The 14,879-nt window shown below is 42.4% G+C and overlaps 1 protein-coding gene across 1 annotated transcript in view; it reads right to left on the reverse strand.

Moving 5' to 3' along the window:
- Positions 1-14,879, reverse strand: part of PITRM1 (pitrilysin metallopeptidase 1) — a 53,879-nt gene continuing 39,000 nt past the window's right edge. The window contains exons 21-27 of the mRNA XM_030550141.1: positions 14,424-14,544; positions 13,172-13,243; positions 12,323-12,435; positions 6,436-6,561; positions 4,714-4,859; positions 2,704-2,806; positions 1-551 (exon numbers count right to left, since the gene is read on the reverse strand). Of these exons, the coding sequence (XP_030406001.1) occupies positions 458-551; positions 2,704-2,806; positions 4,714-4,859; positions 6,436-6,561; positions 12,323-12,435; positions 13,172-13,243; positions 14,424-14,544 (775 nt within the window). The 3' untranslated portion in view covers positions 1-457. The remainder of the gene's footprint in view (positions 552-2,703; positions 2,807-4,713; positions 4,860-6,435; positions 6,562-12,322; positions 12,436-13,171; positions 13,244-14,423; positions 14,545-14,879) is intronic.

Below are 14,879 nucleotides of genomic sequence, written 5' to 3' on the forward strand. Positions count from 1 at the left end.
GTGTAACATAAATCTGTTCATGCCCAATAGTAGAGGTTTAAAAATACAGATATTAAGAAAACATGATTTAAGCTAAAACACATTTTAAAATTCAAGTCTTAGCTTGTTTTTTAAAAAGTGTGTATATTTAGAAGTTATTAAAATCCATATTTTTGTGCCACCGCAGTTAATACTTATGGAGGAACTGAAGAGTTGCTTTAGCCATAGATGAACAAATAGTTTTCATTCTTAAATATAATGCAGTTGTAGAGATGAACCTCCTTTGGCAGAGTTAATTTCTTTGAGGAAAGACATCTGAGTGGCTTGCTGCATGTAGAATATAGAAGTTGTAATGACCTTTCACTAGGACCTTAGCAGGAAAATTAAAAATTCTAATGTGCCTTAGTCACTTATGAATTGGCTTGTTTTATTTCTTTTAAGCCATTTTCAGTACAAACGTTATCAATGATGATAAATATTATCGTTTGACCCAGGATGGATCTTTGGCAATGTGCGGATTCTCTGGGCCTAGTACAGCCAGTCCACGGGTGCTCTTCCCACCTGCAAGGTATCTGCAAGAGAGACAAATTATGAAAAGCCACCACATAACTATTGAAGTGTAAGTCACATTATACTCAGTCTCAAAGCAGCCGGACACGTTCAGATGAAACCTTTCACCTATACAGTACCTTCACACAACTAATGTTAAATATTCTTATTTGGGCTACCCTGTACCAATATGCTAGTTCTAAAACTGATCGGTTTGAGCTAGTCAACTTTTGTTTTGAAGTATGTGAAAAAAATGTTTAGGTGTTTGTTTCTCCTTTTCCCCCATAGTTAGCGCAGGTCTTTTCAGCACTGTGCTGAACCTAAGCAACAGAAAAAGGGGCACAAAGATGGGCAATGTCAGTTTTACTTGACATACTCCACCACCTCTTTTGCCCACGTGAGTGGATCTCGCCATTTCTCCTACACAGAACTCTAACTCACTTTTGCCAAGACAAAGAATAATCGGTTACTTACTTTCTGTAAGTGTGGCTACGTCTTCACTACCCGCCGTATCCGTGGGTAGCAATCGATTTCTCGGGGATCGATATATCGCGTCTCATCTAGACATGATATTGATCCCCGAACGCGCTCCTGTCAACTCCACCAACATGAATGGCGGTAGTGGAGTCAACAGGGGGAGCCGCGAACATTGATCCCGCGCCGTGAGGACGGTAGGTAAATCGATCTAAGATACTTCGACTTCAGCTACGTTATTCACGTAGCTGAAGTTGCATATCTTAGATCGATCCCCTCCCCTAGTGTAGACCAGCCCTGTGGTTCTTTGAGACCCTATGCCCTTTCATCTGTATGTTTCTCCCCAACCTCACTTGGGCAACTAACTTAATATGATGGGACTGGTGAGAACAATACCAAAAAAAGAGGTGCATGCTTGGAGGCAGAGCAAAAGGCTACTCCAAAGAGCACACAAGGCAGGATGTCACTGTCTTAAAAGGAAGTAACATTCTAGCCCATTAACAGCATGAACACTAGTGAAACTGGTGAAGATGATTTACGCTTCCTGCAGAAGAGGCACTGGATACAGCAGTCCCTTGAGATTCAACATCCCTCAGTTGTAAACAAAGAACATTTAATCTTTTAAAGGGACTAGATGTTTCTATGAATAAGAATGAGACTGGCAGTTACACTGCATGGGATAAAAGTTGCAGAGAGGGAGTGAGCAAGACACTAATTACACACTAGTAGGAAGAAAATTCCCTGTGATACACTCCCCCAGCAGGTATTCAGAGAGAGGTGCAAACAGCTGATACCTATTGGAGACAAGATCCCAGGCCAGGTGGCCCATTCACCTGATGTAATATATAATTCAGTATGGTTTAGTATATAATTTTATACCAGTGATTCTCAATCAGAGGTACATGTAGCCTTTGGGGTACACAGAACCCTTCCAGGGGCTATATCAACTCATCTAGATATTTGCCTAGTTTTACAACAGGCTCCATAAAAAGCACTAGCGAAGTCAGAATAAACTAAAATTTCATATGGCCAACTTGTCTAGACTGCTCTACAGGCTATCCGCTGAAATTTAAGTAAAATATTTATATTCCAAATGATTTATAATTTATATAGCAAAAAATTAGAAAGCAAGCAATTTTTCTGTAATAGTGCGCTGTGACACTTGTATTTTTGTGTCTGATTTTGTAAGCAAGCAGTTAAGTGAGGTGCAGCTCGGGGGTATGCAAGACAAATCAGACTCCTGAAAGGGGTGTAGGAGTCTGGAAAGGTTTTGAACCACTGATTTAGACACCTATAAGCAGGCAAAAAATGGTAGAACTGAGTCTAGAAAAGCAAATTCATCTTCATAGAAAAGGGACTAAATCTGGAACCATCTTGTTTGAGCTCAAAAAATAAACAAACCGTTTCTGATCCAGTCAGAAGCAGAACAGCAATCTCAGCAAATTAAGAACTTCGGAGTTCAAACAAATTCCAATGTTAACTAAAATGCTAAATGGAAAATGGCAATATTCCTTTCACAGGCACAGTGATGATATGAATGCAGGTACAGGAAAAAAAAGTTACTTTACAGTGGTCAGAGGCCATGAGAAATGTAATAATTCACACCTTCACCAGCTATTTTACATCACACAGATTTTAATCTGACAAACTCTTACAAGGGATCTGGGTTTACTTGCGTTTCTAAAATGAGCACAGACTTACTTGTTTGCCACATCGATAAGATGATCGCTGCTGACAGCAAAAAGCTGCTCCCGGTGTCTCTGCTTCATCTCATCGGAGATGCCAGTCAAGAAATGATTCATCCCTTAAAGTAAAAATGTGACTTGGTAAGTGTCTCAGGCATCGAATGATAAAAATCAGATACATGCACAGAGTACCCCAGAGCAGGATCAGCTGGGAGAGGAATGAATACAGTCTACAGCTATTTAATAGGGCCACAATTCTAGGCTCATCATAAGAAGTACAGTATGTTAACCAGTTTCAAGGCTAGAGCTGGGCAGAGAAAGAACGTTCCGTTTTGTGGAGAATTTAAAAAAAACAAGTTTTGACAAAAAATCAGAAAGTTTTGTTTTGAACTTATACAATACAAAATGCAAAAAAAGTTTACCAAAAAGCCATTTGGAAGGAGAAAAAAAAAAACTAAATTTATTCCAAAAGTGTCAAAATGAGACATTTTGACATTGTCAGAACTTTTTCCCTTTTTTCTCCAAACAGACTTTTGGTGAACTCAGAATGATTTCATGAAGGTTTTGATTTTAGCAACCAAGTTATCCAATGGAAAGCTATTATGTTCAAATTTTGCAGCCAGCTTTAGTCAATGCTAAGGCAAAGATCTGACCACCTTTTTTTCCTATATTCGGTCTACATAATTTTGCAAACAAATGCTTCTATATTTTAACAAGAATCACTTCAGTGATCAAAGAGGTTAAAAATACTCACAGAGGGACTTCTTGACACTGTAACTTCTGACCCAATAAGGGGAACATTAAGCAATCACCAGATATTTACGGCTCTACGGCTCCATTCAACTGTCTCTTCTCTCCCCTTCTAGCTACGGGGGAGGATTTTAAGGGTGTTCTCTTTCCTCTCCTCTAAAATCCATCTCACTGGAGGAGCTAGGAGGCAGCCTCATTTATTTCCTCACTCCTTATGAACACTGCTATTTTCAGTACTTCACTAACTCTGGCTGATACCAATTAAGAGTGTGAGCAGCTCCAGACTAACCTGTGCATTGCATAGAAGTACCAGGCAGATCAAGCCTAAAGGATGAGAATCATTACTCTTTGACAAGCCACCAGCATGTGACATTTAAGCATTTTGCTCACATATGAGCACCTGAAAATTGACAGTGCCTAGCCTGTTTTCATTGTTCAAGCTAACAGGCAGCAAAAGCCCACAAATGGTGGAAAAGTAAAAAATGTTTTAAGTTTGTTTTTTTTTAATTCAATAACCTAAATACACTGCTTGTGTTAACACTTTATGAACATATATTGATTTTGAATCTTAGTGTTCATTTATTTATAGTTATGGGGTAGAGTAGGTGCCTTAACTAAGTTTTGGTTTGGATTTAGCAGCAGGGGAGGAGCTGTTCTCTCAAACTACAAACTGTTTTGAGCTGTGTTTAAAAATAGCTTCTTTTCTTTTAAGAACTATCATCCAGACGTGCAGCTAATTTTACTATTTACACTTAGTAGTTTTCATTAAATATCTCCAAAGCACCAAACACCTTTATGCTTTCCCCATCTCTAAAAATAGGTAAACTGAAGCAGAGAGGTTAAGCAAATTCAGGATCTGTGTACACATCTGGCTAAAAAGGTATATAATCCATATACTTTTTCAAGTATTCCATTTAATCAATAGACCTATATTGTTTTCCTATGTGCTGGAACAGGTGCAATTTGTTTAGGCTGAGAAAGACAGGTTAAAGGGTTAGTTATTTCTTTAAGTTCTCCCTATTCTCCCATGACAATATTATGATCACAAGCAGCAATAACATTTCAGCAGAAAAACATCACACGTCTGATCTTTAAGGTGAGCAGTAGCATCTTGCTGTTTTATAGAAACGAATCCTTATATTAAATCCACTGAGGCCAAACATGAGCTTATGAAAGGGCTCAGATGAGCAGAGCAGAGCAGGAATCATTCACTTCCTTCTAAGCCTAGCTGAAACACTGGATTCCCACGCCAGGGAACGAAGAACATAGAACATACCTTTGTCTGAAGGAGCTATAGGAGCATCTACAGCTGCGAACACCGCAAGCTTGGCTTCGTCAATGTCTTGCTGTGCAAATTCCCCAGCCTGAGCCCATTCAGCTGCTTTTTCAAAAGTTGAAAAGGTGGATATAGAATTTGGATCCCTAACAAATTGGAAGGAATTACTTTTGCATTACAGACCACAACCTAAGTCTGTACAACTTGTAATACAATGTTTGTTTTTAAACCCACTGCCTTTCATTCAAAGATTGCTAATCAGTCACCAAATTCTAGAAACTAGACCACACACATAAACACATGTACACAAATCATATCAGATGAAGGCAGCTGCAGTTATACAGCATGTAGAAACACTACACAATAGTTTGAGTATTTTATTCAACAGAAGTTATAGCAGACTGTAGGTAGAGAGAGTGGGCCAAATTTAGTAGTGACGTAAATAATTTCAAAGCAGATCATGAAAAAGGTACAATTAAATGCAAGTGCTAAATTAGCGTAACTTGCACAGATTTGGCATTCAGCAGGTGTGCAAAACAAAATCTACAGTGATATATTATTTGGGGACCAAATTTAGTGCCTGGCATAAGCAGGTGCAACTCTCATTAGTATCAATATCAGCTATGCTAGATTATTCCAAGGATGAATTTGGTCCATGAGTTCTGGAGATGGTATAGCATAAGGTGGGGTGGGTAGAAGTTACACTTGCCTGTAAAATTGTTTTCCCTGCTATACCCACTTTCTGTCCCTGAGCCTGTTACACCCATTTTGCAAACCTACTGAGGTACAAATTGGTGAAAAATTACTCTATGTCGTAACTCACACCTGCTGTGTGGCTGACACAAATGCTTACAACACCACTCTATTTAGCCCAGGGCCTTCTGTGGGAGCTGTGCTTGGCTGCATGCAACCCCTTATAATTATTTAATTAGGCTAGGACAGTGGACATATACCCCATCTCTGGTGAAGAGTCATGGAGTTAGTTACCACCTGGTTATGATCTCGGTTTCAAGTCTAAAATGAACAGCAGAAGCTTTAGCAATAATGTCTCTCTCAAGACCAGACAGGAACAATTGTTCAGGGCTGATTAAATAGATTACACTTTTTCTTTATGTCACCAGCACCTCTTTCTGCTGTAATCAAGTCTTCCTTGGGGGTGTACAGCCCAATCACCCCACATGGAGTCATGTCTGGTTCCGCTAGGTAGGGGAGAGGCCAGGGCTTTTGGGAGAAGCCAATTTAGATCTACATGCCAGGAACCTTACTACCTCCCACAGCTACTGTTCTTAAAATGCCTAAGTTCCCTCTCTTCTGCCAGGATCCAGCCCCACTCCGAGGCCAGGAAGAAACACGCTGAAGCTGGCACACAGTTGAGGCTGATGGTAAAACTGGCACACTAGTCACCACATACACTGAGTAAGGAAGCAACACGGTAACAGCTACCCCCAAGCTTGGACAAAGTGAAGCCTAGGATGCGAGAGGGGTTTTACTGAATCCTGGGAGGAGCAGGGAGAAGCCAGGGGAGGAAGCCAGAAGCCTAGTGACATCTCTCAGTGGTAAGCCACCTCTTTCCTCATCTCTAGCTCAGGCCTCACTTTATTGTTCTGTTCAATTCATTTACGGTCCTGGCAGGTAAAGTTAAATTGAGTCTGAAATGATGGCTGCATATGCAGAGACAATGGCTACATTTTATAGACAGACTCTACAGAGGACACACGTTACCTGTATGAATAGAAAGTGAATATGCCACTATGACTGAGTGTAGCACCTCCTCCATAAGCACCTCCTTTCTCTCTGATTTCCCTATGCAAGAATTTAGCTGTCATCAACCGTGCAAGGATCTGAAGGCTGAAACAAAAGATTAAAGCATAGGTGTTAAATCTGCCCTCTGGCATTTGATATGAAATCTATCACCTCTCCTCTTGACCAGAGTTTTTCAAAGTTATACAAATGAAGTATTCCTAATTGCACCCTACAGTAACGATGATGTAAGCACAAAACTGAAGAATTTTAAATGGTGCCATCTTCAATACAAAGTCTCTTAACTTCTGCATACTAGAATAGCACTACCATGATACTCCTTAACTTCCCTAAATTCTTTAAATTTCATCCCCTTCCAAGAAATGTAAAGTTCTCTAAGCCTCTTATTTTGTCACACACCATGTCATCATATACACAAAGAAATAGGATCAGCGTAGGGTCCTCCTTCAATTTGGGAGTTATAATTAAGTTGCCTTTGGTACCCAAATTCTAACAACGTGGCAAATTCTGTCCTTGGAAAAAGACTTCAGCAGGAGTCATGAGCAGAACCAGGGTGGATTTTGACCCAATGACTCCACCCTCCCTTACAGAACTTGTTAGAACACAAGCAGATGATATTTTTAGGCAATTATTTAAACACAATTAGATCAAAAGCTGTGCAAAGACTGCCCTCTAGAGGATTTCTCATGAGTGTGCTTCAAAAATATATAAAGCTTACTGACCTATAACTGCAAGTTCTTTGAGATAGGTGATCCCTATGTGTAGTCCACAAGTTGGTGTGCATGCAAACTATGCACCCAACTCTGGAAATTCTAACAAGCAGCGTCCACTGGCCCGCACATGCGCAGTAGCTCATCTCACGCTCCAGACTGAGGACATAAATGGCGGTGCAGGCCAATGACTCTCCAGTTCTTCTTAGGAATCCAAAAAGATCCGAAGGGACATTGAGGGTGGCTACTGGAATATAGATTGGGTCCACATACCTCAAAGAACTTCCAGTTGCAGGTAAGTACCTCCATTTCATCTTCAAGTGCTGGTCCCTGTGTGTATTCCACATGTGGTTGACTGACAAGGAGTATTCAGACTGGAAGGGGATGCAAGGATGCTGGCAAGAAAGATACTTGAACTACTACAGTTCCCACTGCTGTGTCTGTGCAGGCTTGAACTAGTGTGCAATGTTTAACTCTGGACATATGCAGGACGGCTAGCTAGAGATGGCACTCTGTGCAGTGATGCTGCAGAGGCAGCTTGTGCTCTGGTGGAAAGTGCCCTTCCCCTATCAGGTGGAGGGATATGTGCCAATTGGTAGCACACAAGGATGCACACACAAATCCATTTAGAGATCCTCTTAGAAGATACAGTTTGTCCTTGTGAATTCTTTGTAAGAAAGAGCCTAGGAGACTTCCTGATAGATTTGATCCTCTGCAGGTAGAATGCTAAGGTGTGTCTGATGTCAAAGGACTGAAGCTTCTTTCACAGAAGTATGGTGTTTTGGGATAGCTTGGTTGCCATGAAATTCCAAAATAACCTTGGGGAGAAATTAAGAATTCTATCAAAGAAAGACCTTTTGCTTATGAAAAAACAGCAGTCAGTTGGTCTGCCATGAGGGCTCCCATCTTGCCCACCATCTAATAGTCACTAGTAAGTAATATGACAGGAGGAACTTGTTTCCAAAGGTTCAAATGGCAGCCCAGTGAGTGCTGACAGTACAAGAGCAAGGGCCCAATGAGGTGTAGGTTTGATGATTAGCAGAAAGGTTCTAATTAGGCCTTTCATAAGCGTCACTGTTGTAGGATGAATAAAGACAGAATGTCCATCTACTGCAAAAAGACCGACACTGTGTTGTTCAGGTTAACACCCCAACCCATAATGGATGAGTCTGTTACAATGGTGACTGTGGAGGTGGGAGTGACAAAGGGGATGCCCATTCTCACTCAGAGACGACCCGTACCTGCTGATACTGAAGGGTTACAATTTAAACGTATGGCCACCTCAGAACAGGTTGAGTCATACCCCTCCCAGGCAAGTCTCCCGCCTTAACCTGTCTCCCTACTGGGAAAGTTGCAGACCCCTCCCTGCAGCTCCCAGCTGTTGCTCCTACCTCTCCCGATGGGAAAGGGCTCACAGCTTGCCGGCTCTGGAAGATGCCACACAGAGACTGGGCCTGACCACATCATGTGACCAAGTGGGACTGAAACCTTGGGAGAAATCTGGGGGGCACGTGATGTGCATACCATCCCATACGTCGCCTCTGCTCTCACTTGATCTGGGTTTGACCACCAAGTAAGAGAAATGACGACTCCGGTGGGAATAGTTACCCTGGTGTTAATCTGATCCTTTTCTGATGAGTACACGGAACAGAGTCAGGCTTGTAAACAGCATTATGAAACCTGGAGAATGAGTCACGTAAGTGCATGAGGCCATGTGGCCAAGGAGAAAAAGGCACATCCTGAGTAATTCTTGGTTTGTGAGTAATCTGTGCTATCAAATGACTCATTAGCTGAAATATTTCCATGGGGAGAAAAGCTCTTGCTGTAGTGGAGTCCAGTGTTGCTCTGATAAAGTTTACCATCTGTGTGGCTGTTAAAATGGATTTTACTTTGTTTACACAGACTCCTGCTAACAGCTGCAGCAGGAACAAAGTTGCCAAACAGACCTACCAGGACCCAGGCACTGAGATACGGGAGAGCCCATATGTAACCTTGTCTCAATTGGGCTGCCACCATAGAGAAGAATTCTATGAATACTTTGAATGGATGACAGTGCCCAAAGGGGAAGACTCTGAACTGGAAATGCTCTTGAGCCACTAGAAATGAAGTAACTTTTTGTGGCTCAGTTGAATATCTACATGGAAATAAGGATTTTTCGTGTCAAGAGCCACAAACCACATTCTCTCCTGTTGTGAACTTTGACTTTTTAATAAAACTGTTCAGCTGTTGAAGGTCCAAAAGGGGTCTCCACTTTTTGCCATTTCTGGGGACTTAGAAGTAAGGGGAATAGAACCCACTTTCCTCAACACTGAGGTGGTACTGCTCTATTGTCCCTCATAGGAGGAGGGATGTCTGGCAAAAATCACTTTGTAAGAGTGATCTTTGAAGGGGGACTGGGAAGGAGGTTGCGTGGAGGGAGGAAGGGAGAAACTCTATGGAATATCCTTGATATATAATTTCTAGGACACAACTGTCTGTCATGATGGAATCCTAATTGTAGGAGAAAAGTGTGAGGTGACCCACAAATATCATGAGAGTAGAAGTGACTGGCATCAATAGTGGTAGATGGATCTCAGGTGTGCATCAAAGGTAGCCCAGGGCAAGTGGCTGAGAATGGGCAGGGGTCATCATAATAGAGGTGGCTGAAAATCAAGGTCTCTGAATCCTGTCATTTACAGGAAGGCTGAGCTTTGACTGTGGAGGGGGTGGCCTTGGTCTTTATCCCTCCTTTTGTTGCATTCTCCACGGGGCTGGGGTGTAAATCCCCAGGGAGTGTAGAGTAATCCTCGAGTATTTCAACAAGTGCAGGGACTTGTTCACTTTCTCAATGAACAAACTCAGCTCATCAAAAGGCAGGTCCTGTTTGGTGTTCTGGACCCCCCTGGGAAGCTGTGAGTAGTGAAGCTAAGACTCATGCCTCATGACTATGCTAGTGGATAAGTCTCTGGATGCAGTGTCAGCTGCATCTACCGCAGCTTGAAAGGAAGCCTTAGCCACTAATTTGCCCTCCTCTAAGAGAGGCTGAAACTAGACTCTGCCATCAGAGGGAAAGCTGTCCTTAAAATCCTATTTCACTAATGAGGCCTGATAGTTAGCGATACAGAATTCTAAGCTCATAGAAGAGAAGACCGTTTTCCTCATAAGGTCCAATCTCTTTTAGCCCTTGTCAGCCAGGGTGGTCTTGAGATGCTGTGACCTTGCTCTCTCCATGGCTGCATTGGAGTCGTGCACTGGGTGGGAGAAGAAAAATTTAGCCCCTCTGGGAGGGACATAATAGCATCTCTCAGCCCTCTTAGATGCGGTGGTGTATGAGTCTGGAGTGTGCCAGACTACTCTGGCTGGCTCCATGATTGCCTTCTTAATCAGGAGCGTCACCTTGCTTTGACCGGATGCAGAATCCTGGACTTCCTCCAGTGGTGTCTGGAGGTCACCAGCAACTGTATGAAATAACTCCTGGTATTACTTATAGTCATTCGGTGAAGATAGTGAGAATCGAGTGACGGCTTCATCTGAAGACAAAAACGAGTTTCCTGTCAATACCAGCAAATCCAGGTCTATGTCCTTCTCGTAACTCCAGTGGTGCCACATAGGAGAGTTGTGGTAGGATTTGTGGACAGATCCAGGACAGGGATGCCAGGGCCCCCAGTAAGGCCAAAAAGGCCACAATCGACTGAATGTGATATGTAGCCTACAACATTGTGCACCAGGGATCCCTAGGGAAGTCAGATCTGGGAGGATGACGCTCAAATCTCCTTGACAGCCTATCATGGCTCAGCTCTCTATAAGGAGATGACAGAACAGCAAGAGTGTCCTATTCAAGTCTGACAATTGCTCTCACTTCACTGGTGGGACCAACAATACCAGAGGGTTGGAGAAGGAATGGTTCCAGTGACAACAAAACACAGCGTTGTCCTCTACTGTGGCAACGTTCCTCACAAGCACCAGGCCAGAGAAGAAAAAAGACTGAGCATAAGGGAGGAATATATCCTCCAGAGTAGTATAAAAGCATCCATAAGACTTAGTGCTTGAGGCATTCCAACAGTCAGGACTGATGATTCTGTCTCGTCCCAGGGAGCTGTAGCCAGGTGGTCCTTAGGAGGATGGGACAGTACTGAGGATGAATCAGGCCTAGCAGTTCTGGATTGAGCCAGTGGGTGTCAGTCCTTGTGTTTTGGAGCCGGAGCTACCAATGGCTCCTTTCTGCATACGTTACCCTCCAACTTGGGGGTCTTTGGTGGTCCAGGACCCATCAGATTTGCATGCAAATGCTCACCCAGCTTGGATGGGCTCGGGGAAGGTTCCTTTCCTTCACAGACAGATCCGGAAGGTCATCTTGCCTTACGAGCATCAGAGAGTGTTCCTTAGTCTTATGGGAAACTCAGGAAGGAGGAGGAGTTTTTGGGCTAAGCAACTGCAGATTCCGCTCCTAAGCTCGTGGTCAGAAGGGTGCTGCTCATCTGATGGGGCAAATGTACAGGGGGCAGAGGGAGAGGGTCTCCCTAGCCTTCTCCATAAGGTGTTTTCTTAATCAAAGTTCCCAAGTTTTGCAAGTTCGTAGCAGAAAAGTGTGACAGATGCTGCACTTTGCAGCAATGTGTCTCACCCAAACAATAGAGACAGTGTTGGTGATTGTCCTTCATGGAAAAGGAGCAAGGGCAAGGGAGATGGTTCTTGAACCCTCGGACTTTAAAACACAGTCCCAGACCACAGGAAGGGAGTCCCCGGTATGGGGGGAAAATACCTTACCTATGCTAATAACTAACTATGCTAATATAAACTATACCCTATTTAGAAATGTAATTACAAAGTATAAGGATAAAAGCTGGAGAAATACACAGACACAAGGATTCCAACTCATGCCATGCAGCAGTAAGAAGGAACTGGAGAGGTGTTGACCCACACTACTCTTATGTCCTGGGTCTGGTGCACAAGGGGAACTATTGCGCATGTGTGGGCCAATGGACTCGGCCTGTTAGAATTTCTGGACTCGGGAGCTTGGCACACATGCACACCTACACGGAGACCAGCACTTAAAGAAGAATTTCTGAATACATCTTGGTTAATGGTTTTCAGTATAAAACTAGGTCCATTTTATTTTTATGTGCTGTGTTACACTGCTGATCCTTTCTATTTCCCACCTTGCATAGTCAGGAGCTGTGTAGGGAACAGTTCGAATGCATTCTCCAACATAATTCACTGGGAAGGGAAGTAGAAAATGGGTCTTCATCTGACATGGTTTGAAGGTAGGCTCCTGAGAGAAAATTATATCAGGTTGATTAACGGGGCAGTTAGACATTTTAAGTAGCTACAACATTCCATTCATTTGAGAATATTAGTACCATTGCATACTTCTTAATAAGAGCCTGACACACTCAAATACCAGCACCCAAGCATTCAACCTAGCCCCGGTTATTTTGTTAAAAAATGATGAAACTGTGCACATGCCCCCTTGTAATATCATCAGACATACTGAAATTGTCTTGGTCTACTACAGCACAGGGATGTTGTACAAATACTGCCTCATCATCACACTACACATTCTTAGTTAGCAATCCTTGTACCTTACTGGACTAGGAGTTCTGATTTGCATAACCCTCTCCTCTCTGCAATGCCTTCAGAACTAACCATTCATCCCACCTAATGTCAGATATTCAAATACCACAAAAATAAAATGAATCATTCTCAGTAAACGGGGGTGGGGTGGGATGTCTGTGTGAAACAAAGCCATCAGGGGCCAAGTAGAGCCAAAAGGAGAACTAAGTCTAAGAAGTCTAAGCTGAGGCAGCATGTCAGGGTGAGGTGAGGGTCAGATTTCATGGCCATAGACCTTGGAAGTTCCAAGGACAGTATCCAATGACAGTGCAGGATGAGAAGGCACAACATTTCAGTTAAGCATGAATAACTGGACAGTACAGTTCACTGCAATAACCATAAAAAGGGCCAATTAGATCAGTAATATGATTAATTAAGTAAAAAACTGTACTTACAGTAATTAGTTTCCTTGTGATTTGTGAACAATTAAGCCTTTCCCTTCCAACAAGCATGGGCTCTGGAGACTTCTATAAATATAGGACTTTGCATTAGAGTTTCAAAAGTCAGGATAAGGAATATTACAAAAACTTCCCTGTTTTTCCCTCTAGGGTCATGCATCACCTTTTGCCCTCCTTCCCCCACAAACATCAAGGTTATCTGATTACTTGGTTCTCCTTGCATTTATGAGGAAACACTAAAAAGGACTTCATCGCATGGGTAACCTGGCAAAAAGCTGTGCCATATGATAACCTGAAATTCTTAAGGGCTGTATTGCCAGGCTTTAGACAATGACTGTGGGCTTCTCAATCCCTTCTACCTTGCAACGGACCAAAAGATTTACACAAGTTACTCCTCTCTTGGACGCAGTCCTTAAAGCTTATTTCAGTTGTTTTATATGGTCCATGATCACAGATCAGAATTTGCTCCACCTGAGTGTGAACACCACTGAGCACTATAATAATACTTTGCTAGATGTCCTAGCCCAGGAAGGAGTTATTCTACAGCTGAATGACTGTTTGGAGGAGCTGCATGGCACAAGATATTTCTCTCTGAAATACATCTTAAATGGAGCTCTGCTAGAGAGAAGTGACAGGACCCATGTGATGGGAGGGAAAAAAATCCCCTCTCCCCAACAGCTGAAACAGCAATCAGGGTGTGGAATACAAGTCCCAGCAGTTGAAATCAGAAGTTCAACTCCCACCTAATCAAGAGGAGCCCTTCCACTGAAGCCACAAAGAGGTTTATACATTCTCCTAGAGATGGGCCCAAAACAGAAAGCTGTGATGTTCAGGGGCAGAAGGAAGCACATTTTTCATTAGCTGTGTGAGAAGCTACTGGTTTAGATTTTCCCTAAAATCTCCATCCACCTCTTAAATAGATAAATAGTTTGTGGCCCAGCAGATTGATATTCTACCCAGAAAATATTTACACTAGATGGCATTATAAACTATTTTCATCATCACTGAGTTGATTAACTAAACAGTAAAAAGTGCACATTAGCTAGGCAGTTTGAAGGGACTGATTTCTCTTTGAGAAGTCACAAGCTTCTTTGTATGGACAGGATGCGCATAAGTTCACCACACCTTTTGCCTTCCATTCGTATGCTACACAGCATTAGTCTGTCTACTATTAATCCTATTCAGTATATTATTTCAAAAATAGTGGCTAATGACAAATTTTACTCACAAATCAGATCTTTTTGCATACCTCAATCACATGGGGGCGGACAGGTTTTCTCTCTTTTTTGCTTCTAGTGATGCCTTTTAAAAAGTTTTCTACTTCTTTAGATGCTTGTGACATCTGTTGAGGTGTAGCATTCACTGAACATCTGTTAAAAAAACAAAACCCTTACACATAGTAACATGTTTCTTGTAGTTTTACAACCTTTTAGATTTCAACTATTTCCTGTCCTTGTACACTTTTTTTTAAGCATCATCCAAATCTCAGAAAATCTCTGTGCCAGTGACCCTGATAAAGACAAATTACAGCTGTAAATAAGGAAAGTATTGACAATTCTGACTGCAGTATACCACCAGTGCACCGTCATGAGAAACCTCCATTGGATTCTCATTGCTTTTCCCAAGACAGTGAATCAAAACTTGTCCAGCAGCATCAGATTTAGCACTCTGTTGACAACCTGGCATTCCTGCCCTGAAGAGACAG

Source organism: Gopherus evgoodei, chromosome 2 (assembly GCF_007399415.2).
Source record: "Gopherus evgoodei ecotype Sinaloan lineage chromosome 2, rGopEvg1_v1.p, whole genome shotgun sequence".
Classification (NCBI taxonomy): domain Eukaryota; kingdom Metazoa; phylum Chordata; order Testudines; family Testudinidae; genus Gopherus; species Gopherus evgoodei.